Source organism: Fusarium solani (assembly GCF_023522795.1).
Source record: "Fusarium solani strain SB1 chromosome Unknown bctg00000012, whole genome shotgun sequence".
NCBI classification, from domain to species: domain Eukaryota; kingdom Fungi; phylum Ascomycota; class Sordariomycetes; order Hypocreales; family Nectriaceae; genus Fusarium; species Fusarium solani.
In genome coordinates, this window is record NW_027072146.1 from 2,467,101 (window position 1) to 2,490,188 (window position 23,088).

The 23,088-nt window shown below is 50.1% G+C and overlaps 8 protein-coding genes across 8 annotated transcripts; 3 read left to right on the top strand and 5 right to left on the bottom strand.

The window, feature by feature from the left end:
- Nucleotides 1–24: 24 nt before the first annotated feature.
- MRS44_016841 (uncharacterized protein) lies at nucleotides 25–1,167 on the bottom strand (the record flags this gene model as incomplete). Its single annotated transcript, XM_065618203.1, has 1 exon — nucleotides 25–1,167. The coding sequence occupies one exon, from the start codon at nucleotides 1,165–1,167 to the stop codon at nucleotides 25–27; it is 1,143 nt and encodes a 380-aa protein (XP_065474275.1).
- A 1,027-nt stretch (nucleotides 1,168–2,194) lies between these two features.
- MRS44_016842 (uncharacterized protein) lies at nucleotides 2,195–5,811 on the top strand (the record flags this gene model as incomplete). The annotated part of the gene is made up of 2 exons (XM_046271050.2): nucleotides 2,195–3,446; nucleotides 3,500–5,811. The coding sequence occupies 2 exons, from the start codon at nucleotides 2,195–2,197 to the stop codon at nucleotides 5,809–5,811; spliced, it is 3,564 nt and encodes a 1,187-aa protein (XP_046130553.2).
- A 226-nt stretch (nucleotides 5,812–6,037) lies between these two features.
- On the bottom strand, nucleotides 6,038–7,445 carry MRS44_016843 (uncharacterized protein; the record flags this gene model as incomplete). The annotated part of the gene is made up of 3 exons (XM_046276628.2): nucleotides 6,038–6,653; nucleotides 6,705–7,182; nucleotides 7,235–7,445. 3 exons carry the CDS (start codon nucleotides 7,443–7,445, stop codon nucleotides 6,038–6,040), a joined length of 1,305 nt encoding a protein of 434 aa, XP_046130552.2.
- Nucleotides 7,446–7,694: 249 nt separating this feature from the next.
- MRS44_016844 (uncharacterized protein) lies at nucleotides 7,695–7,964 on the bottom strand (the record flags this gene model as incomplete). Its single annotated transcript, XM_065618204.1, has 1 exon — nucleotides 7,695–7,964. One exon carries the CDS (start codon nucleotides 7,962–7,964, stop codon nucleotides 7,695–7,697), a length of 270 nt encoding a protein of 89 aa, XP_065474276.1.
- Nucleotides 7,965–11,387: 3,423 nt separating this feature from the next.
- Nucleotides 11,388–13,946, top strand: MRS44_016845 (uncharacterized protein; the record flags this gene model as incomplete). The annotated part of the gene is made up of 1 exon (XM_046272148.2): nucleotides 11,388–13,946. One exon carries the CDS (start codon nucleotides 11,388–11,390, stop codon nucleotides 13,944–13,946), a length of 2,559 nt encoding a protein of 852 aa, XP_046130551.2.
- Nucleotides 13,947–14,408: 462 nt separating this feature from the next.
- Nucleotides 14,409–16,316, bottom strand: MRS44_016846 (uncharacterized protein; the record flags this gene model as incomplete). The annotated part of the gene is made up of 9 exons (XM_046270110.2): nucleotides 14,409–14,633; nucleotides 14,696–14,999; nucleotides 15,062–15,337; nucleotides 15,386–15,509; nucleotides 15,564–15,612; nucleotides 15,661–15,734; nucleotides 15,798–15,907; nucleotides 15,958–16,082; nucleotides 16,131–16,316. The coding sequence occupies 9 exons, from the start codon at nucleotides 16,314–16,316 to the stop codon at nucleotides 14,409–14,411; spliced, it is 1,473 nt and encodes a 490-aa protein (XP_046130550.2).
- A 1,231-nt stretch (nucleotides 16,317–17,547) lies between these two features.
- On the bottom strand, nucleotides 17,548–18,654 carry MRS44_016847 (uncharacterized protein; the record flags this gene model as incomplete). The annotated part of the gene is made up of 1 exon (XM_046271076.2): nucleotides 17,548–18,654. One exon carries the CDS (start codon nucleotides 18,652–18,654, stop codon nucleotides 17,548–17,550), a length of 1,107 nt encoding a protein of 368 aa, XP_046130549.2.
- A 1,111-nt stretch (nucleotides 18,655–19,765) lies between these two features.
- On the top strand, nucleotides 19,766–22,243 carry MRS44_016848 (uncharacterized protein; the record flags this gene model as incomplete). Its single annotated transcript, XM_065618205.1, has 5 exons — nucleotides 19,766–19,915; nucleotides 20,559–20,664; nucleotides 20,715–21,076; nucleotides 21,135–21,532; nucleotides 21,583–22,243. 5 exons carry the CDS (start codon nucleotides 19,766–19,768, stop codon nucleotides 22,241–22,243), a joined length of 1,677 nt encoding a protein of 558 aa, XP_065474277.1.
- Between the last annotated feature and the right edge of the window lie 845 nt (nucleotides 22,244–23,088).

Genomic DNA, 23,088 nt, shown 5'->3' on the forward strand with positions numbered 1-23,088 from the left:
ATACTGTTTAATACAACCTTGGCATTAAACCTCCACTGATGTCGTATAATGCCGCAACGTGCTCACTTCATGATGGTCCATTTTTGGCTCTTCGGCCGAGAGCTTCCGGATATCCTCCTCCTTGATCACGTCCATCGACAGCGCCCAATCGTAACGGCCTGTTTCCTTGATCAGCTCGAGAATCAGCTCCTTACGTCTTTGATACTTGGACCTGCTCCCCTGAACTGCAAGACTATGGCCGTGCATCACCAGGATATTCTTGGTGGCCGAGTTTGCAACAGCCAACAATCCCGCCGAGCCTCCAAGGTGGACCAAGATCAAGATCTTCCCAAACTGAGTTGCGTTACTGACCAAGGCTGCAGCGAGATAGACAGCCAGTGTTGCCAGAGCCGTCATCCAGCCCTCGACATTTCTCTGATCTCGCAGCCACTGACCAGACGTAACAGCTTTGAGGTGGTCAACTTTCCCTTGGATCCTCACCCAACGATCCTGGCTTAGTAGGACCAGAAGGTCGCCCATCACAAATCCCTCCTTTGCTCCAGACCAACCTGGAGTAGCCCTTCGGCGAACGACGATGACGTTGCAAAGACGTGCAGCCATGAGCACAAGGACGATAACCAGGCCCCACCAATCGTATGAACAAGCTAGGAGAATAACGACCGAGATGGTCCAGAGAACTGCTGTCCCATAAGCCAGGGTAGAAGCCACTGATGCATTCTGGGCTGTAAAGAATATAGAGAAGACCTTGGACCACCGATCTTCTCCAAGTTCTGACACTGTCAAATTCGTAAGATGTCCGGTTTTGCTGACTTGCTGCAGATAAAAGACTGTGGCAGGGTTCTCGATTCGAAAGACGTCTCCTGTGTTCATGTTGGCACAGACAGGATGCTCTCCGCCATTGAGGTTTGTCGACTTTTGCTGCATATGTATCCCAGGACATATGATGAACGCGTCTAGGAAGGTAGCTGTCCCAGTTAGGACCGTTCGCTCCTGAATCGTGGTGAGATCGGCCAAGGCGACTAGGCCGGCAGCATCGAGAGACACATTGGGTGTGCTTGGGAGAAGAGGGATCCCAACAGAGCGCTGGAATGCCCATTGGCTGTCAGAAAGAATGATGGGCGCAAAACGCAGAGGAGCACATACTTTTACGTCGGACGGGACGTACATGGTTTCCACATTTGCTCGCACAAGAACGAAACCTTTAACCCTCAGGTTCAACGATAGTACAATCCAATGTAGGGTTATGGAGCGATCGTGTGAGCAACTCAATGGGAGGGTCTTTCGAGTACCGAAACGTCCTGTCAGTTCGAAGCGAATGTGGGATTTGATCTGACATGGAGACCAGTCGATATGGCATGCTCTTCAATTATTCAGCACGGCATTGTTTACAGAACTCCCTAGCTAGAGTGGCTGACTGGTCGCATCTGCAAGTGCAAATGCATGGTCTCACCTGATCCTATTGGAGGGTAGCTATCTGGGGACATTGTGCAAGCCAGTGGCTGCGGAAGAACTGTGGCATGTTTTACCATGCGGCAATATGAGGATATCCGTGAAAGGGATGGGTAATCCGTCATCCACCTGAAATAATGCATCTCAATTCAAGGAATTACAAACGCCTTCAATTGTCTCGACCGAATGGCAATAGGCAAGAGGATAGCAAGTGGCAGAAAAGCTGATGGATCAACATTTTCAACCCCCATGCTAGCACACGACCGCACAGGTGCGTAAATAGTCCAAATTCTCACTGACATCTGCCTGCAGCGGATGTCCGGATGCTACCTTGTAAACTTTGTGGGGGTGATTCGTTGGACGAGCATCATTCGTCAGATGCAGCCCCTTGTTTTCAGCTCTTGTTTGGCCAGCATTGTGGACAGCGAAAGCAGAGGGGAGAAGCAGGCTTCCAGTTTCTAGGACTTGATTCGTGGTATTTAAACACACTAATGAACTGGAGTGTGGTCACTGGATTTCGAGTGGCTGCTGACATGCAGCTGGTGGTGACGGAAATGCGGGCTGAGAAACGCGAATGGCGAGCTCTCGATTGTGATAGTGTTGTTCCCCTCTTTCAAGAGCCTAGCACGCATCAACTCTCGAACCCCCACCATTGTTCTGGTGACCGTGTGTTTGCATCTTTCATCACTTCGGGCACCTCTTGCTATTATTCACGGTTTTCACTGTCCCATGAGTTTCCACCACCATGCTGCCCAAGTTGCCATCCAAGGCCAGACCCCGGTGGGATCATTTGGGATTTCGAGAGCAAGGTACCCATGTTGCGGATGAGAGAATCAAAGCCCTCGAGGCTGAGATAAGAGCCTGGGAAGAAAAGGAGAAAAAGTTGAAGAGTGAGCAAGATGAAATATCGAACGCTGCCGGCAAGGAACGAGATGACGCCATTTCGAAGAACAGGGCTATACAGCAACAGCTCAAGAAAGCCAATGACCCGGATATTGGCAGTCTTCAACGGAATCTCGCAGACAGGTTCAAAGAAACAGAGTCAGCATTAAAGCTCACTCTTGATAGACTTGAAGTCGGCGAGATTCATCAAATGATGAAGAAGATATGGCAAGAGCCAGGGAAACAAAGCCCTCTGGTGGTCCAGAAGAAACTGTCCCAAAGGAAAAGGAACAAGGAGGAATTGACACAGAAAAAAGCGATTCTCACACAAAGCGTGAAGGAACTGGAGGCTGAGTTGAAGGCCCTCAACGCCCCTAACGAGCCAGAGGAAGACTCGAGTGACTCGGAGTCATGGGCCAGCAGCCGCAGCCGACCCATGAGCCCAGATAGAGATTTGGAAATTGGCGACGAGAAAGGGCCAAAGAGAGTTGAGGAAGGACACGAAAATGGTTCTCAAACCAGCGAGAATGCTGAAACAGGAGACGCAGCTCATGACGCGGAGGAAAAAATGGCGGACGATGAAGTTCTAGTTGAGCGCGAAGAGAGTGAAAAGGGCAACACGAAGGTGGATGCCAGAGACGAAATGAGCCAAGAGACAAGGCATAAACAAGAGCAACAAAAAGAGGCGGAGAAACTGGAACAGGTCAAAAAGGACAGCCGCAAGCAACGACAAAGACTTGAGAAGAAAGAAGCCGAACTACACAGAGTCGAGAGACTTAAGAAGGCGAGCGAAGTCTCAACGAAGCTAGAGACTGAAAGGCTGAAGGAGGAAAGATGCCAGCACGAGATTTCGACAGAGTATCGTGAGATCAAACGTTTGGAGAGAGAGTTGAAGGACTTAAAAAAGAAGCAAGAGGAGAAGAAAGACGACAAGGATGAGGAAAGTCAAGTCGAGAACGATGGTGAGATACTGAAACGGAAGGACACGCAAGAGTTTGAGGAGATGGTTGAGCAGGATGTGAGAGAAAAGGAACTCCGAGAGGTGAGGGACTTGGTCCTCTCCAAGCGAGCTCCCCATCCTGCATTTCGTCGAGAGGAACGGGAACATCGGCGAGGTGGACCACGCTGGGCACGTGAAAAAGACCCGTTTCGCTCCTTGGCCGCCCAGAGCGATTGCAAGGCTTCGATGCTCTGCCAAGAGGCATGCGCGAGTTTCTTGATCCCGACGACTCTGACTCTACGAACGATGAGGCCGAGGATCCTTCTCGCCAGAGATTTTTGGAGTTGTTGGAACTGATGATCAAAGAAACTGAAGATCTCGAGGCACATATCCGGGCGATTTTGGAGCAACGGGAAAAGATGAGCCGGGTGGCAGACATGAAGCAGATACTTCAGTCAGAGATGAGGTTGGAGAGGAGGTGGCTTGAGCATGTCAAGGCCCACAGCACGTTGGAACCTGGTGACGGCTGCTCGGACTCACTGAAGCACAATCACCTTTCAGGCGAACGTGTCACGGACAAGATAACCTACAAGGATCTCGAGGGCGACAGCTTCCGAGTGTTGATCTTGCTGCCAGCCCCCGAGCCTCACTACCCTGATTTGCAAACTGGACACGTGGCCGTTGAACGGCCGGGGAGAGACTCGTCAATATGCGGCTCTTTCGTACTCTTGGGATCGGAGGGTCATAATGGACGCATCTATTTCCTCGGAGACAACGACGATGAACCGAGTCTGACCAACCCAGAACGATGGGGTTCAGCGGCGAGGAGAGCGACCTCGGTGCGCATTCGAAACAATCTCTTCCGAGCTCTTCTCCGTCTCCGAAGTCATGGGAAGGGCGCTCAAAAGGTAGCTTTATGGGTTGACTTCCTGTGTATCAACCAAACCAACTCGGCGGAGAAAACAAAGCAGCTATCTCGCATGGTCAACATCTACAGCAGTGCGAGCAATGTCTGTATCTGGCTGGGTGAGAGTGACCGCGATAGGAGAAGTGATGAGGCCATGGAGTTTATCCCTACTTTGATGGACTTTGCAGTGTTTGACAGGCACGCAAACGACCGGAAGCAGGCGAGAAAGTGGTATGCCTTAGGAGAACTAATGAGAGATCGCTGGTTCTCGAGGCGCTGGATCGTCCAAGAGATTGCTCTGGCCAAGGACGCGACAGTACACTGTGGTGGAGCTATAGTGCGTTGGTCTGACTTTGCTGATGCCGCCTCCCTCTTGGTCTCGAACCAGGACACCATCAAGTCTCTGTTTGACTTTTCTGACTGGAGAGAGGGCCCCAACACTTTGGGAGACATTGAAGCTTCCGGTGCATCGATCCTTCTCGAAGCAACAAACAATCTCTTTCTGAGGAAGCACAACGGAGATATCAAGAGACCTATCAAGTCCATTGAGTCGCTGGTAACGTCTCTCAAGACATTCGACACGAGTGATCAAAGAGACCTCATCTACAGCCTCAAATGCATTGCCAGCGACACATCTAGACACTTGTGGCAATACGACAAAGGCGGTCGCGACGATCTTCCTGCCGACTACTCCAAGAGTGAGATTGAAGTCTACAAGGACTTTACCGAGTTTTGTGTTAGGTCTTCCAACTCGCTGGACATTATCTGCCGTCCTTGGGCAATGCCGGTAAAAGGAGGAAAGACGCTGCCCTCTTGGATACCTCTCTTATCGAGCTCTGAGTTTGGCCTTCCTGACGAGATTTATAGTGGACGCAAGAATGGAGAGGTATTGGTCGGTCACGCTGGACAGCCGAACTACGCGGCCTCCTCTCAAGAGCCATGCAATGTCCGATTTGACCGTGTGCCCCAGGACGAGGATTCAAGCTCAGGGGGTAAAGGAGGCAGTGCCTCTACACGGAGAGAGGTACTTTTTGCACGAGGATTTAGACTGGCCAAAATCGAGGATGTCTCGGCGCGAAACACAGGTGGTGTCATCACAAAAGAGTCTCTGGATATGGGCAAGTGGCCTGGATTTGGAAAAGACACGGACAGTGTCCCGGACCCTATCTGGAGGACTCTAGTTGCTGACAGAAACCACAACGGCCAAGTGCCCCCGCCGTGGTATCAGAGAGCCTGCCTGAGGTGTCTGGAGATTGCGGACGTCTTCAACAACGGAGATCTCAACATTGGAGAGATCCTGCAAGGGCACTCTGAGATGCTTCGCAAGTATCTCACACGTGTTCGAAACGTGACGTGGAACAGAAGGTTTTTCACAGCGACTGTTCAGGAAACTGAGTGGCCTCTTTTTGGTCTTTGCCCGCCGAAGTCCAGAGAGGGTGACTTTATTTGCATCCTGTATGGCTGCTCTGTGCCCGTGGTGATGAGAGAGTCTGGCTCTGGTCCCTATATGACATTGATTGGCGAAGCGTATGTGCATGGAAAGATGGATGGAGAAGCATTGGAAGATTTCGAGGAGAAAAGGACGTGGGAACAGAATGGAGAAGTCAAGGATGAAGAGTTTGCGATAGTTTGATGATATGGTGGAAAAGGCGAGCTCTTTGTAAGTGAGAACATGAACGTGTTATGATGTTGTGTGAGTTAGTTACCTACCCATCCATGAATGGTTGGCCCAATGGCTGGTCAGAATGAACAACTTTTCAAGGAAATAGACAATACTTCAAGACTTCTCTTCCATTTCCCTGTTCATGATATTGTGTATCAAGTCGTGTATCTTCTTGTACAGTCTAGTCGAATTCTATCTATGATTCTACCAGTTCTTTCAGCGCCGTCAACTCAGAGTGCTGCCATTCCTTGACCTTTCCTTGCCATTTACCGCCGCCACCTCCGCCCTTGATGTCTTTGACGACCCCCTTGACTTTAGTCGCCATGTCCTCTACTGCTTCCTTATCGCCCACAATGACCACTGGGCCAGTACCCTTTGACTCGCCTATGGCAAAGACAACAACATGGCCAGTTCCCTGGACTGCCTCTTTCGTCTCGCCTATGATCTTATTGATGAAGTCCATTCCACCATCGGAGCGGTGGACCCATGCATTCTTTCCGCCCCGCATAACTGCGTTGACTCGATCACCCTCATATTTGGCAATCTCAAGCATGAGCTTTCTCTCGACCCTTCGTAACTCTGTCACAGTATCGCACATTGTTGAAGTCTTTGCAAGAACCTCAGTCGGTGCACTGCTGGATGACATGAGCTTTGCGATGGAGCCGACGGCGCCAACAGATGCGTTGGCGAGTGACACGGCCCTGTCTCCAGTCATGAACGAGAGACGGCAGTTCTTTCCGTGCACCGACTGAGTAGAGCCGAGTATGACAAGCGAGACATGAGAAGTTTGAGAGAGATGAGTACCACAGCAGCTATTTATAATGGTCAGTACCAAGGCGGTAAAGTGGGTGATGAATACGCACGTATTAATATCAATGTCGCCAATGTGAATTACCCGAACGACACCTTCAGACTTGTCATAATCTCCAGGAAGTTTCTCGTGCTTGGCGTCATCAGGTGTTTCGACTTTGATGGGAAGATTATCACGGATGAACTGGCTGCACCGAGACTGAATGCTTTGCATCTCCTCCTCGGTTGGTTTCCGAGGAATGTCCACATAATTCATAGTTCCAGCAGCACCCATGCCCCAACCAAGGGTCTTGAGGCCATGGTCGTTCATCATGATGGCGGAGAGAAGATGCTGGCCTGTGTGTTGCTGCATGTGGTCCCATCGGCGAGCCCAGTCAACCTCTTGACGAATTTTGTCGCCAGGAGATAGAGGCTGAGGAGAGTAGATGACGCATCGCAGGCCATGTCTTTGAACGTTTTTGATGGGGATTGGGGTCTGGTCAGTGTCGGCCAGAAGAGTAATAGTGCCGTGATCCGAAGGTTGGCCGCCACCTGAGAGATCCAGGTTAGACTCATCTTGACTGGCGAGGAACAGTTTTCGCACCTTCGGGAAACAAGACAGAATCGGCACACTCAATTAACCACTCATCTTGAGGAGCAGCCTCTTGTTTCTTCTTCTTGGAGGCTTTGCTAGCTTCTGCCGGCGCCTTGACACACGAAATAACCTCGGTATCGAGAGTTTTGAGATACGAGTCCAGCTGGCAAGCCAAGGCGCCGACTACGCGGCCAGTGCTGACTGATTCGGTGACTGCCATTGGTGAGCGTTTGAGTAAAGTTGATGCGGTGAATGATAAAGAACATGTGGTTGAACACGAGATAAGAAAGATTTTTATTGGCTGACTAAGGCGATGTGGCCATTGGTGGGCTAAGACGAAGGAGGAAGGCAAGGAATGGCGCGAACTGGTAGACCTGATGTCGCTAGGGGAGTATGATATTGATAGGATGGCTGATATGGGTATTAAAGAACTCCTTTGGTGTTTCGAGAATTATCCATGTTGTTTCTCTTATTCATCATCATATTCTTCGTCCTCTTCCTCTTCCTCATTTTCATCCCCCTCGCCTTCATTCTCTTCTTCCTCGTCGTCCCCGTTCTCTTCATCTTCTTCTTCCTCACCCTCTTCCTCCCATTCCTCCTCTTCTTGCTCTTCTTCCTCGGCGGCCGCAGCAGCAGCGGCAGCCTCCCTTTCTCTCCTCTTCTCCTCGAGAGATTGATTCAGCTTGTTCCTGAACTTGTCCATTCCTCTTTTGTTGCCGCTACGTGTTGCGGATGGCATTTTGCTGATTATGTGGTTATTGTGCTGGTTTTCGGGTGGTCGTCGCTGTGAGACGCGAGTTGGGGTGACAATTTCAGTTGCCCCTTGCTAATAACCGCCTCTCAAGCTAAAAAAAAAAAAAAAAAAAAAGTAACTTGGGTCTTGGTAGGCTTATAGGCTTAGCGGTTTGTAGCTGGAGAAATGGCGGGAGCGTGAAACGTTGTATTTTGGGTATGAGTGCGTTGTGTCTGAGATGAAGCCACGGCAGGTCAAAAGATGGGGATAACCACACCAAGATATATCTGCCAGCTGGACGGACTGTAAAAGCGATATCTTCTTGCATCTATTCTTAGGCCCATGAAATGCATTTGATGCAGCTGACGTAGACAGGGAGGGGGAATGTAAGGGTATCATCATGATCATGGAGCACACATCACAACTTGATCGAAAAATGAGTCCCAGTTGGGAAGCACTATGGTCCGATGTTGTCTTGCACCAGTACTATTACGAGATTTCACCGGACTGGGGATTATCCCATTGGATAAAACCCTATGGTGATAACTGACAACCCAGCAAAGTGACCAAACAAACGTTCTTCAGAGAACGAGACTATGTCAGGAACCTCGGACTCGTCTGCCAACAAAGTCCGAGCAGCATGTCACTTTTCAATGCTGCGTCAGCCTCGCTACGGGATTGGAATCCAGGAATGTGGGCGAAGGATGCTGACTGCATCTGACGTATCCTGCGCTGTCACGGTAAAAAGTTGACCCAAAAGTCACCGAGGTGTCTACTGAACCAACAAACCCGTATAAAATATTCAATGAGATTAGAAATGCTTCATCTGTCACTTAATGCGTAGCAACATCTTCCCCAAGTCTTCAGTTGAAACTCCACCCTTTTCGCCGATCCCAAAGTTCAGACCCTAGCAATTAATGGCTGCCAAAGATAGGCCGGCCATATTGAAGAAACCTGGCTTACAAATGGACCGCGTTTCCATGGGCCTGGTTTCAGTGGGCTCCCAAAGTCCCTTTCCACTAGGAACTCCCAAGCTGCCACCAACCATGTTGCTGATCTTGGCTTCTTACATGCGTCTGTCACATTCCGTTTATGGTTGTCAACATAACCGATCATCTGATTTTGTCGACTCTTGACATCCAGTGAAGCTTTTGCTGAAGGCCATCATGCACCGTTGTCGCCACTTTCAATACAACTTCAGTACAAGCACTCCTCTTTGGCTATGACATCGTCCAATCCCTTTCAAGCTTGATATTTCGACTCCGGCGAGCTGTGACTGTTTTATCTGTCGCAGCGGTCCATTGTATCATTAGGCCTTAAACCTGGAACAGCGTCCATAACTACAGATCGAACCATCCGGAGCGGAGTGCCGCCCTCCCTGCGTCTTCCAAAGTCCCTGGCCTCGGAACCCGCGGAGTGCGGCTGATGGATGAAAGAAGTGGCGAGATGATTTGTCAAAGTCATCTTGCATATTACACAGCAACTTCTACGGGCCGTTTTGTTCAATGGTTAAGCGTCGGACTCTTGGCTGGTAGGGCTATAGTTAACAGAAACCTGCCTTGCCTCAGCCCATCCCAACAAGCTGGGACCCATTATGCCTGGAGTGTGTCCAATGCATAGCTGGAAATGGTGTGACGTGAATTTTAATCTCTTAATTGGCGCGGGACTTTGGCTGTTGGCATCCCTGCCTGAAGTCCAGATCTTAATTCTTGAGACTGGCCTCGATCTCCCATGTTTCCAGAACCATCAGAATCTTTGTCTCCTGCTCTATAGAAGGTTAATAATGCGTTCTCAAGTCTCCAAGTCATGCAATCCTTTCGTAGGAGCTTGGCGTCTGCCTCGTGGGCGCCCTTGGCGATATTGGCAGCCAACTCCAACATCTTGGCGATTTAGGGTATTACTTAGCCTTCATACCCCAAAAGGTACAAGCAGTAGCTAGGAGTTCCAATATCTAGGACACCCTATGACCCAGGATCCGCAAGGGTTTGCGTGGACCATGGTGCGCTGCGTTCTGTGTGACCGAGCCAGAGAGCTGTTTCACTCGTAGTCTTGAAGGTTCACTGTGACAGAATGGTAGCAACCAGCATAATTCAAAGCCTTGCTAGCTCTAGAAGAACTAACATTAATAAAGTTCTTTAATCTTTCATGTCAAAAGCTCGTCAACATTTGTTGGTTAAATATCAACATGTCAAGTGCTGTTGGTCGCGGCATTCGGCATCGGGGAAAAGGACACCGAGATAAGAGGGTCCGGTGTCGGCCCAGGATAGACTGTCCGGCTGCCTCCGACCATCGGACTGCTAGTTTGTTCTCTTCTCTAGGTCCTCTAGGCGGCAGATGAAAGTGCTGAGACTTGATCTAAGCTGTTTCAAATTGCTTGATTATCTCTTTAAAGCAAGTTATATAGGTAGGTAGAACGTTGCCTTTGGTAGGTCTTGGGGAGAAAATTTGTCGTCAGTCAGGGTTCTCTGAGGTCAAGGCATGAGATGCTGTAGAAAACTGCAAAATTATAGAGATAGCAGAATATGGTTATATGACAGGAATTGAACTAGATCTAGGGGATTGTAGGAACCTTGTTTTGCGAGTTTCGTCTTTTTTTTCCCAAGTCTGCCACCGTCCGTCCGGGACCCTGGGAACTCATCCATGTATAGCATTACATAAAGGTTGCTGCCTCACATGGAAAGAAGGTTTTGTTCCCTCTAAAAGTAGAGCATCTCCCCTTCAGTGATCATGAACTTCTTGCTCAGGTCATCTCCTGCCAAGAAGCTGCCCACCACATGATATGCCGACACATGCGTAGTGTCATGCGTTGACGTCTGTCAAGCCGTCAAGTACATTTTTAGCTACTGCAGCCCTGGAGGGCTGAATGACTTTTGCTTACTGGCACAAGGGACCCTTACACGATTAATCCAATGATTATCTCGATATCGCGCCTAATGCCGAATTCGTAGGCGCCCCGATGCACAGTAAGCGCCTCGATGGCATGATGAATCCGCTTCCCTTCAGCCGTGAGACAGACTGAAGAAAAGGGTGTGTCTGTTGGTGGGAAGGACAAGAAATATCTGATAAAAGCTACTTTCGGTGGTATGGTCTTCAGTATCTAATCCAAGTACTCTTCATCTGCAAGGACTGGGATAATATTGTGTGAGGCGCAGTTTGTTTCGTAATTATTGTGGATGCTCCCGCCAAACCCGCATCGGCCCGCTCTCTCCATCAGAGCGCTTATGCATGCATTGCCCGCTCCCAATGAGACCAATAACAGGTTCAGTATGCCTGGAGCCAAGAACTGCCGTCTCACTCTTTGGCGCCGATACGACCGTGCAATCTGCTGTCGAAGATTTCTCTTCTGGGTACTTAAGAATTGCTGTAGATCGCTTGCAATCTCGGTTGTAATGTGCACAAATTATCCCCTTTCTCCATCTTTATCACATCATGGCCCGTTGGCATAAACCCACATGTAAGGCACCACTTATTGTGGTCCAGAAGGGGACTCCCTGGTGCAAGACTTGCGGTGCTGCGCCAGATCTCAAAAGTCTCCTCCTGCAGCAAAAGGCCACCGGCCCGTTTACGCCGCCGCCACGGGATGAAGCGTTGGGACAGTTGAACCTTTCCTGGCCCAGCACGGTCCCTTATGTTACGACAGCCCCCAAGGGAGCTGCAAAGCCGGTCGCTCCCGTTGCAGGCAACGCGAAAGTGCCAATCTCACCAGTTTACCCATCCAGGCTGGCCCCGGATGAGTTCCGTTTGATCTCCCTTACAGCACCCATCAGCGCGGATGACCCTATCCACCTCGATCTTGAAGTTTACAAGAACGAACGATGCCCCGAGTACGAAGCCACTTCTTACACATGGGCTGGGGAGAACGGAGACGGCTCCTTTTCCATGCCAATCTATGTCGGTCCTTGGTGGGATGTCTTAATACAGACGAAGAATTGCTGGTCAATGCTTCGGCTTATGCGGCCAGTGAGGGGATGCCGCATGATTTGGGTAGACGCTATTTGCATCAATCAGAATGATGTCAAGGAGCGTGACGCCCAAGTCTCCAAGATGGCCCAGATCTATTCGGCCTGTCGATCTGTGTATCTTTATCTCGGTGCCACACCAACGACACAACCATATCCTCTCCGGCGGCAACTCCTGTTGTCTGATGGAAAATCGAAGCCGACGGTTCCTGTCGTCGACTTGGCGGCCCTTCTTCAATATCGATATTTCAGCCGTATCTGGGTGATTCAAGAGCTCATCCTTTCCCGGCAAGCCGTTTTCCAGCTCGGCGACATTGAGTTCTGGATGAACTCTTCCACAATCAAGTCGCTTTCCTCTCGTTTCTCCATCAAGTGGGAACAGACTAAGGCACCTTGGCTCGAGTATCTTGGCCAGCAGGCGTTCAAGGATCAGAGCCTGTTCAAGACTCTGCGAGCAGTTTCCAAGTCACAATGCACCGACCCCCGCGACAAAATCTTTGGGATCATGGCTCTGATTGGAAGTAACCCTTCTTCTGGGTTCAACTTCCAAGCCAACTACAGCCTCTCTTGCCAGCACATGTTCTTGGGTGTCTTTGCGCACATCCTCCTCAAGTTGAGGAACATTGACGTCTTGCGTAATGCAGCTGCTATGGAAGGCTGGGATCGAACTCCTTCCTGGGTGCCCAACTGGAAATCGACCGCCCCCAACTGGATCTTCAAGGCTCCAGAGGTAAACTTCTACAACTGGGAATACTCCACGTTCGAGTCCTGGTGGGCCAAGCTCAAGGATCGGAAGGGCTCAGTCTTTCTCAACGTCAGTGCTCGCAACTCCAGGTGGAAGACCGCCGATGAAATCGAAAGCGAGCAGGACAACTTCCCAAAGGCCGACTTGATGCCGGGAAGGTTCACTTGGAACACCATTCGCGAAAGTTGCAAGGCACATGTTGAAAGGCCCTGGTACCTCGACGCCAAGATAGACTCTGCGACAGGCACCCTGGGAATCAACTTGATTCATCTTCTCTCGTTCCCTTCTGCTCCCAAGTTTGTCCAAGAGCTAGGTGGGCTGTGGCTCTTCAAGGTGAAGGGCCCAACTGTGTCCATGTATCTCACGGCCAACTTCCCGCTCCACCAGCACGTGAAGCCTGGAATCGACCACATCTACGTCCTGGACGAAGGAAACTCCTCTTGTCTATTCCTCATCCTCCGAGAGTTGGGAACTCCAGGGCATTTCAGGCTCCTGACTTGCTGCTACCACGTCAGTTTCCAGTCGTCATCATCTTACCTACCGATATCTTCCCGGATGAATTCTCTTGTCCAGAAAGGACGCGTCCTCGAGTCTCAAAACGATACGGATTCGAAGATCTCCACGCTGCTTGGCAAGAGCGTGTTCCTTAATGATCTCCAGACGAGTCTTTACGAGACCCTTCAAACAATGGACATTTCGCAATCCCTTTACCGCCATTATTCTTCTCTGTGCAAGCTCTTTCTCCGAAGTCCGGCAGAGTGGAAGCCAGGGTCTATCAATGAGGCCAAGATCTTGCAAGCATTCCAGGGAGTCTTCAATGACGCTCGGGGCTCTAAGCCAGGCTTTCTGGACTGTTATCTTGGCTGCATTGACCCGCGGTTCACGCCAAGAGTCCGGGGTGACTACGTTGAGATCACAGTTCAGCCCAAGGATCGGAAGTTGTTCAACAAGGACTGCACGGAGTTGTATGTGGAATGGGGATACAATGGAAAGGATTGGTCCAAGGGCAGCAAATGGATCGATGCAAAGGATGCCAAACCCACCGTCCTCAGAGCTTCCCACTTGGCTTTGCGAGATGCTGCTCGTCATTCAAGCATCTTCAAGAGTCTTTCCAAGGTCACTCTTGCCGCCCGAAAGACACGACAGGATGAGGTGGCGATGGCGAAACGTGGCCCGCATAAGCAGGTGTGGGAGGACCACTTTGTGGCCTTGCCCAAGTGGCCTCTTGATATTGTGTCCGACTTCAAGATTGACGGAAGTACTGTCCGCGTTAACATCGCGTAGGAAAGTTTGGTATCTTCTTTGAGTCCATGTATCAATAGGCGTTTTGTTTAGCATTTGAGTCGTGTGCAATGAGCAGGATTTGTGCACTAGCGTTTGACTGTGAGAATTCTCAAGAGAATACGCATGTATACCTGCTAGTGTATCTAGCAAAAATGTGAAGAGGGGCGACAAGTTCACATGCGAGTGGCACTGCAAAGCCTATCATGTGTGTCATGTCCTCCAGTTACTATTGAACTCGGGGGGTTTCTGTATTCCCGAGTGCCCACCACTCGTTCCCCAACACCTTCTCCAGACTATTCCTTATCCCAAATGAAGAAGACCCTGTTCATAATATCATCAAATCTCTCTCTCAGCGCTGTAAACCATTGGCCTTTAATCATCATAAACTAGAGATGAAGATACCCGAGCCCACCGCGCCCCAGGCATTCATGACCCGTAAGAGGGCTGATGTCTCTCAACCTTTTAGTAGCCGTAAAGGTTGACATGCTCGGAAGTGGAGGCTCGAATTCTTCGGTTCTCTCGAACAAGGAGGATTCGGATGCACCAGGCGCAGATGATGGAGCAGAAGGCGAAACCGGCAGAGGCACCGAAACCAATGCCATATCGGGGTCCATCGCTCTTGGGCCAGAGGTAGGCACCGTAGATGTAACCGATCTGGCCACCGACATTTGTCATTGCCAGAACGACCTTGAAGAGACAGTTAGAAATCGTACTTGCGGAGAGTATTTCCGAATCGAAGGTAGACTTACAGCCTTCTTCTCCTTTGTCTGAGACAGAGTAGATGCGGCCCATCCGATAATGACAGAGTTGACAGCATAAGCACCCACGGGGAAGATGAAGCAAGCCACGTAGCGAGCAGCCGTGTTCAAGGTTGCAGCAGCAAGGGCAAAACCAACGATGGCAATGGAGAGGCCGGCAGTGATGTGCCATGTGCGCTCGTGGAAGCGGCCAGAGCTCCAGCCAAAGCCAATACCAGCAGCACCAGCGAAGATGAAAGGAGGGCAGGTCATGACGAGGGTGATGGTTGTGTTGAAGCCAAGAGTCTTGACGACACTAATAAACGAATGGGTCAGTGGATAAACTCGTATGTATAGAGCAGAGAGATGGGAACTCACGTAGGGAAGAAAGAGTTGAATGAGCAGGCAGACAGATGGAAATTCTGCATCAGGCAGAAGAGCCAAGTCCTCTTATCAGAGCAAGCCTGCTTGAGACCCTCCCAAGACGAAGCTTTCTCATCAGAAGCATCAGAGAGCTTATCCTTCTCCATGCGAGAGTGGGCAAGCTGCTTCTCGCGCTCGTTGAGCCAGTGGGTCGTGAGGGGAGTGTTGGGGAGAAGAACAAAGCCAATGAGAGAGACGAGACCAGTCGCGGCACCCTCGACGATGAAGAGCCTGGCATGGGGTTAGTTTGGGGCTGTGCGCTTGGCGTTGGGGACCTACCATCTCCATCCCTCGATTCCCTTGAGACCGTCCATACCGGCAAAGATACCAGCGGCAATGAGTCCAGAGAAACCGGTAGCAAGGATCTGAGCGCAGTAGAGAAGGGCGATTCGAGAGGCGACCTCTGTTTAGGTCATTGGTTAGTCTTTTGCGTTTCCTGAAAATATGTCCAACAAACCTTTTCTGGTGTAGAAGATGGACAGGATATAGGTAGCTCCTGGATAGAACTTCTCAAGTCAATAACAGATCGCGGCATCAAACAATTGGGCACTTACAGGTGCTTCGGTGATACCCAGGAAGAATCGGCAAACCAAGAGACCCTGATAGTTCTTGACAAGTGCTGTGCACCCTGGAATGGGGTTAGAGATCTGATGCCAAGCAGCCAAGCTCGATCTTGCAGGGATAGACTTACCAGAAACAACTGCCCAGACCAACATCCATGCGCTCATGTAGATACCCGGCTTGACCTTGGTGATCAACATGTTGCTGGGGACCTGCATCAAAACGTAGCCGACAAATAGACTGTGAATTGTGTTAGTTTGAGAAATTCCATCTCCTGCGTTTCAACGTACATTGAAACAGTTGTGTTAAACTCGGTGCCGGTCATGTTGAGGTCCTCCTCGAGATTGTTCAGTCGGGCTTGGGCGATGGCATTTCGATCGACGTAATTGAGGAAATACATGAGGCAAAGGCAAGGCTGTCGAATGTTAGCTATGATCAAGATTGGACGCTCAATGCCACTTACCATGATCCAGAGATCGAGTTTCCTCACGAGACGAATCTCCTCAGGATCTGTCTTCTTTGCGGTGCCAGTGTAGTCCCGCTCTTCCACCGCCGAAGGCTTCTCATCCTCAAGCACGCTGTTGACATGCGCAAAGTCTGGCGCCTCCTTGGAGTCAGCAAGCTGACGATTGTCTTGCGCGGCTGTCATGTTGAAAGGGAATTGGAGTGCGTCTCTAAAGTCAATGCTGATCTCACTGGAGCCCTGACTTTGCAAAAAATTAAAACTTCACAAGGTCAATGCTTTGTATTTATGTCCCTTGAACTGACTGACCAGATGACCTCAACCCCGGAATAGGGCAAGATCTCCCTTGTGGGGAGCAAAGGAAAAGCCGAGAGCGGGGAAAACGGCACTAAAACCTGGGGAAATGAACGCGAAGATGGGGGAGGTCGGCTTCAGAACTGGGCTCCGAGGGCTTCTTGTCGCGCGAGATGCGACGATATTGTCTCATTTGCGGGGGAGATGCATGGCTATTGACCGGTAGGAGACGCTAGAGATCTTGAGAGACCCGCTATGAGAACGGATATGGGGAAGATGGCGTGGGTGAGGTTGAGATTGGTGGTTCATGTAACCCCAGGTTTTTGCGGGCGAGGATCGAACCATGTTTCTCGGCATTGCACCGAGGCCATGGGTGTGTTGTTGAACGAAATCACCAAGGCTCTTTCTTTGAGATTTTGAAGAGCTCTTCTATGTCGGTGTTCCAGAAGCCTTGTACGGCCAGCTCTCTAGTAGCGTGGTGCTTAGCTCTGGCGCCAGGGTAAGCGTAGGGGTAAGCATCCAGGCAAACGGGGAGTTGGCTCACCAAGCGTCAACAAAAGCCCTTACCCATCCTTCTCCAACACCCTCAACGCTTAGCCAAACTCGAAATATGTCCGACGTGAGGAGAAGAAGCTGCAGCTGTCGGCGATGGACTTTAACGGAGCCTACTTTACACTCCGTGACCTCGTCGAGGAGCTTCGCAGGTCGACTTCAGCCCTGCTCGGGGGGCTAATCAACCTCCGAAACAATGGCGTATTCCGACGTGTGCTCCACAGAGTCTGGACCAACGGCTGCTGTGGCTTAATCATCCCCTGCGGTTGCGCCGACTGTTCTAGCCCAGTGCAGGTTGAGTCTGTGAGTCATGTGCCCAGTTGCTTGGGTTTGATAGGATGGGATAGTTCGATTGGTCACCATAGCATCACCTTGATTTAAATGATGCAATTGTGAAGCGATTATCTTAATAGTGAAGGTTGTTGAGGTTGCAACTCGTGTCAGGGTGCTGAGAGATAGATTTCAGGAGATTAATCTCAACAAAAGGTGGGATAATATACCAAATGTCTCAATTTGAAGAGTGAAGAGGAGTGTGTTCGCTCTTACACATCAAGCGTGTTGTTGACCTTTGTCACAGACGACCCTTCCGTCGATCCTCAACAAGCTTCAACACGGGCTTGAGATTGTTGACCCTATCCCAGAGGCTCCCCAAGCCTTGTTCAATTCCCTTCTTCTCTTCCTTCCTGAACCATTCCTCAGCTGACTTGACTCTTCCAGGGTGAATCTCATCTAGAAGCTTAAAGTCTCGCTGGACCAAACCCTTGTTCCCTCCAGACGCCTTCCAAATGTTCCAAAACCCAGTAAAGTTCTGGCGCATTGTCATTGCAGCGGGATCATTGAGATCAGAGTTGTATGCGCTACTAGGGGATCCATCTCCAAGAGGACCTGACGTCCAGTAAGTTTCGAGGTCGGTGTCGATATATCGGGCTGGGTGTCCAGACACCTTCTCAAAGGCCTTGGCCAGGTCGTTGTAGCCGATCAGGTCAATAGCAACTTCGAGATCCATTCCATTGGCTCTCTCTTGATGCTCAAACAGCCAGCGGACATAGTGTCCACAATCATCCAGGTCAACGTGACACACAGCGCCATCCCCGAGGGGGACTCTCCATGTGACGACACCATCCTCAACCCGAGGACTCATGGGAGTGTGCGCCGCAATTGACATTGTCATATATGGCCCAGTAGTGAAAATTGCAGCGCCCATTCGTGCCGCATTTTTTGGATCCTTGTTCTGTTGCAAGATCCATTCGGCGATTCGACCTTTGCCGTCGTAATGGCCAGTCCGGAACTTTGGGTCATATCCGCTCTTCTTATACGAAAAGTCGAGGTTTCCATAGACAAAGAACTTAATGCCTTCTTCGAGAGCTAGCTCATAGCTTCGTATGGCCCAGAATGTCTCCGTCTTCTCTCCACAATTGAACCCGTCGATGTTGATGAACGCATACTGGGCACCGCGGAAGCCCTTTCGGAGGTCTTCCTCGCTGGCAAAGGTCCCAACAAGGGGCTCGACATTCCCGAGGGCGATGAGGGCTTTTGCCCGTGGGGAATCGGCGTCGCGCGTTAGGAAGCGGACTCTGTAAGCGCGGTCTTTGACGAGGTGGCGAACAATAGGAATGCCCTGTGCGCCGGTTGCACCAACGACAAAGACTGTGGGGGGGTTGCTATTTTGAGACGACATGTTTTAGTGCTGAGTTTCTTCAGAAGTGAGATAGTGCTGTATGCTAGCAAATCGCAAGAGATGAATGCTGGTTCAGCTGAGAGGTTTTTATGAAGGCTTCTTCTTCTCATGTCCGGCGTCGGAGGGGTCGGATACTGTGGAGGAGTGGCTTTTAATCGCATCACCTTCATCATTATAATCATGAGTAATCAGGAAATGGTTCCAAATGGTGCACGATAATCAAGATTACTATCCAATTGTGTGGTGCTGCTGGTTGAGTGTCATAACCTCCGAAGCCATTCGGCGAAAGGCGCACCATCACCGACAAGTTTGGACAGTGTGACTAATCACACTGTTTCAGAGTCATTGGGAAACTATGACATCCTGACACTGCGATTAAATATGTCAGACAAGCCCGAGCGGGCTACATCGAGGGCATGCCATCATTACCAATGCACGGGGTGCTTTGCTAAGTGTCGGGTGGTCAAGCGAGACATGGGCAGCAAAAAGTTCGTAAGCGGAAGGAAGAATTACATGTCGCAAATCCAAATGCAGAAATTCGTACGAGTTCTTTGTGTCTAGCGAGACGGGCGGATTTGTCGGCGACCCGATGATTACTATTCAAGCAGAAGCTTCTTTGACAGTCCCCTCTGAGCATACAGCTGGCATCACATGACTTGCAAACTTGTAAGATTTCGCATTGAATGTGGTATGAGTTTATCAATAGGTCTCTTGCGTTGATAAATGCCCGACTGCTTGTTGCACGGCCATCTATCGGCCCAGTTATCACATCAAGGGCCGGGCTGCGACTATACTAAGGAAGACAATATTGATACTTCAAAGTATCATACCCGAACCCGTGCTAACACAGTGGCCGCTTTTTTTATTCTTCTCTATTGCCTGCAGTAGAAAACTCACACCTATCTGCATTATGAGAGGTATCGTTGCATGGCATCACATCACCATGCTCATGCCACCTTCTTGTTGCTTCACAAAGCCAGACTACCCTAGACAACTGGAGCATCTCCCTAAAACTTTAACTTTTTGTTCGGCAACAAAGTATTACAGACGCAAGAATCTTCCAACATTTTGAGATGAATTGCCGAAAGACACGTGATTTTTATCTTTCATCATGATGAAAAACATCTATGAAGAGACAGGAGGCAGACGGATGGTTTTCGCGATCTCGGTTCTCTTCGGCTACCTTGAAGTTCTCGATCTCAACACGCGACCCCGTTCAACCGAGCTGTCCGTCCGTGTGGCAATACTAGTTCCATCTTATGTATGGACTCGTTATTTAACCGGTCTTGATCATTCATTCAACCTCAAAGAATCTTGATGCCCACGTGGAAGCGGCCTCGGAGTTTGGCCGCTAAAAATGGGCATCTCCCGTGAGACCTTGCTTTGACGCGTCGGGGTTAGAGTCACAAGTCAGACTCTGTCAAATCACAAGCCGTCATCATCGGAACTAGAAGCCAAGAGCCAATCATAATCCGGTCCGAAAACTCGGAAGAGTCCAAGGTCTAAACGGTAGCGTCGGATCCTTGTCCAGATTTTGACGGTCAAACTCCACCCTTTGACAGGCCATCCTCCGAACTGTCCCTCCCCGTGGGGTCACTCCTCATAGAAAATGTGTGGGGTTGGGGGAAATCTTGATCCTTTCTTTTTTGCCTGCATCTCCAAAGATATAAGAGAATCGAGACCTGCATCCTTGGTGTTTGCGTTGCATCCATCAATCTTTGTCTGACCCAAAGGTGTCTGCTCAATCCCTGTCTTGGAATCGCTTCATTCACCCTCGACGACATCATGGGTTCTTCATCGCACAAGGAGAGAAAAAGGGGCGGCTGCAGTCGTCGGCCCTGAGCTCGCTGCAGTGAGTCAAACATTCCAATTGACTTGATTATCACGAGTACTGACCATCTTAGGTCCTTCCCAACGATCCTCGACCATGGTATCGCACGCCTCATCTCCTCAAGCTCAACCTCCTTCTTCTGATCCCCCTCGTGTCGTCCGGCGCAATTGGCTACGATGGTGAGCTCTACGACGACTCCAATTGCGCTTCATGGTCGCTGACATCTCAGGATCTATGATGAACGGTCTTCAAACTCTCCCCCAATGGCGACAATACTTTGGTAACCCCCAAGGCGCCATGCTCGGAGCCATGAACTCGGTCTACCCTGCCGGCAAAGTCGTTGCCCTCTTTCTCGTCACCTACGTCTGCGATCGATTTGGTAGAAAGACGGCCATGGCCATTGGCGCCTTGACATGTGTTGCTTTTGCCATCATGCAAGCCGTGTCTCAGAACCTTCACACGTTCATTGCTGCGAGAGCTATTCTCGGCTTCTTCACCAGTTTCCTCGCCCAGCCAAGCCCTATTCTCATCACAGAGCTTGCGTACCCGACGCATCGCGGCAAGCTGACAGCTCTCTACAACACTTCTTTCGTGAGTTAAGCCCTTCGATGAGATATGGAAACGCCTCAACTAACTTTGAGGATGACAGTACTTGGGAGGCATCATTGCTGCGTGGTGCACCTTCGGCACATTCAAGCTCGACACGACATGGAGCTGGAGAATCCCTTCTCTTCTCCAAGGAGCTCTCCCCGCTCTTCAGCTTCTTACGATCTACTTCCTCCCCGAATCGCCTCGATGGCTCGTCGCACACGGTCGAAGGGAAGAAGCTCGGAAAATCCTGGCCGAATACCATGCTGGAGGTGACTTTGATGCCCCTCTTGTCCACTTTGAGATGGCAGAGATTGAGGGTGCTTTGACGCACGAGGCCGATGCCATGTCGCAGAACTCTTGGCTCGAACTTGTCCGTACACCTGCGAACCGTAGGCGTACTCTTATCGCTGTCATTGTTGGCTGGTTTGCTCAATGGAACGGAATCAACCTTGTCAGGTCAGTGTGGCTTTTTCCTCGACTGTTGATAATATGCTAACCATATGCAGCTACTATCTCGTCCTCGTTCTTAACACTATCGGCATCACCAACGTCAAGGACCAGACTCTCATCAACGGTCTGCTGCAGATTTCCAACTGGTTGGCTGCCATCTTTGTTGGTGCCATGTTGGTCGATCGTCTCGGACGCCGAACCCTGTTCCTTACCTCGACATGCGGCATGTGTGTCTCGTATGTCATCTGGACCGCCCTTAGCTCCCACTTTGCTTCGACAAGGAGTGAGGAAACTGGTCGAGCTATCGTTGGCTTCGTCTTCATCACTTTCTTCTTCTACGCCATCGCGTGGGCTCCTCTGCTTCAAGCGTACATCGTCGAGATTTACCCCTACACTCTTCGTGGTCGTGGTGTTTCCATCATGTACATCAGCACTTTTGTTGGATTGGTGGTTGGAAACCAGGTCAACCCCATCGCCATGGGTAAGATTGGGTGGAAGTACTACATCGTCTTCTGCTGCATTTTGGCCATGCTCATTGTTGTCATCTGGTTCCTTTTCCCAGAGACCAAGGGCCACACTCTTGAGGAGATCCAGGAAGTGTTCGAGGGCAAGTCCAATGGTGCTCTCCACGCTGGAAAGCTTGCGGATATCGAGGGTGGAGATTTGGAGAAGGATAACAAGAAGGACAAGCAGGTCGATCAGGTTGAGCTTGCTTAATCCGAAGACCCTGACTGCTTAAGAAATTTCAAGCCCATTTAGTATAATCTAGGAAGAGGATCCAGGCCTTGGCTAGATAATTGATCTTTTGGATCCCATCTTCATCCTTTCAGTGAGATATCGGTTGATTTTCGCCGCCAAGAGTGTAAACCTAAGTCACCCCTTGTATATATGGAGCTGTAAACCTGGAAACAACCAGCTCATTGAGTTAAAGAACCTATGGGATACCAGAAATTGGTTCTGTCAGTACCGAGACTCACACAATATCGGTTACCGGGACACGCTGAAGAGGCCTTGCCTCGTAGGTAGTCATGGACACTAGTCTTCTTTTCCTCCACTGCTCCGAAGTCCCCACTGTATCATGTCAGATATCATCTGTACACCGTAATTCGTAGTTCCGGATGCCGAGCAATAAGAAGCAATTATTGACTTCGCTGGGGCTTTCGGTCTACACACACCCTGGCAACCCATAGACCTGCAGGGATCTCCGCACTTTGCTAGCCATCATTTGGCAGCCATTTTATTGACATAGTATAAAAAGTACGACGAGAACGGCAGTCATTAGCATGGGAATTGATCTCTTCAACCTGAAGACAAACCTCGAATAATTTGATCGTGTAATATTCGATGTCGTAATAGCCGAACTTCTTAGCCGAGAATCACCAACTCCTCATCCAAGTGGAGTTGGACCCTCCGGAAAGGATCTCGGATCCGGACATGATTGGCTATCATGTCTAGCTCTCCAGTTAGCTTCGACCCATAGCTGAACGGAGCACGTTGATAAAGTGAGCTGGTGTTGTGTCAATCACTCGTGATTCTCGATCAAGTCTGAAACTGGCTATTCT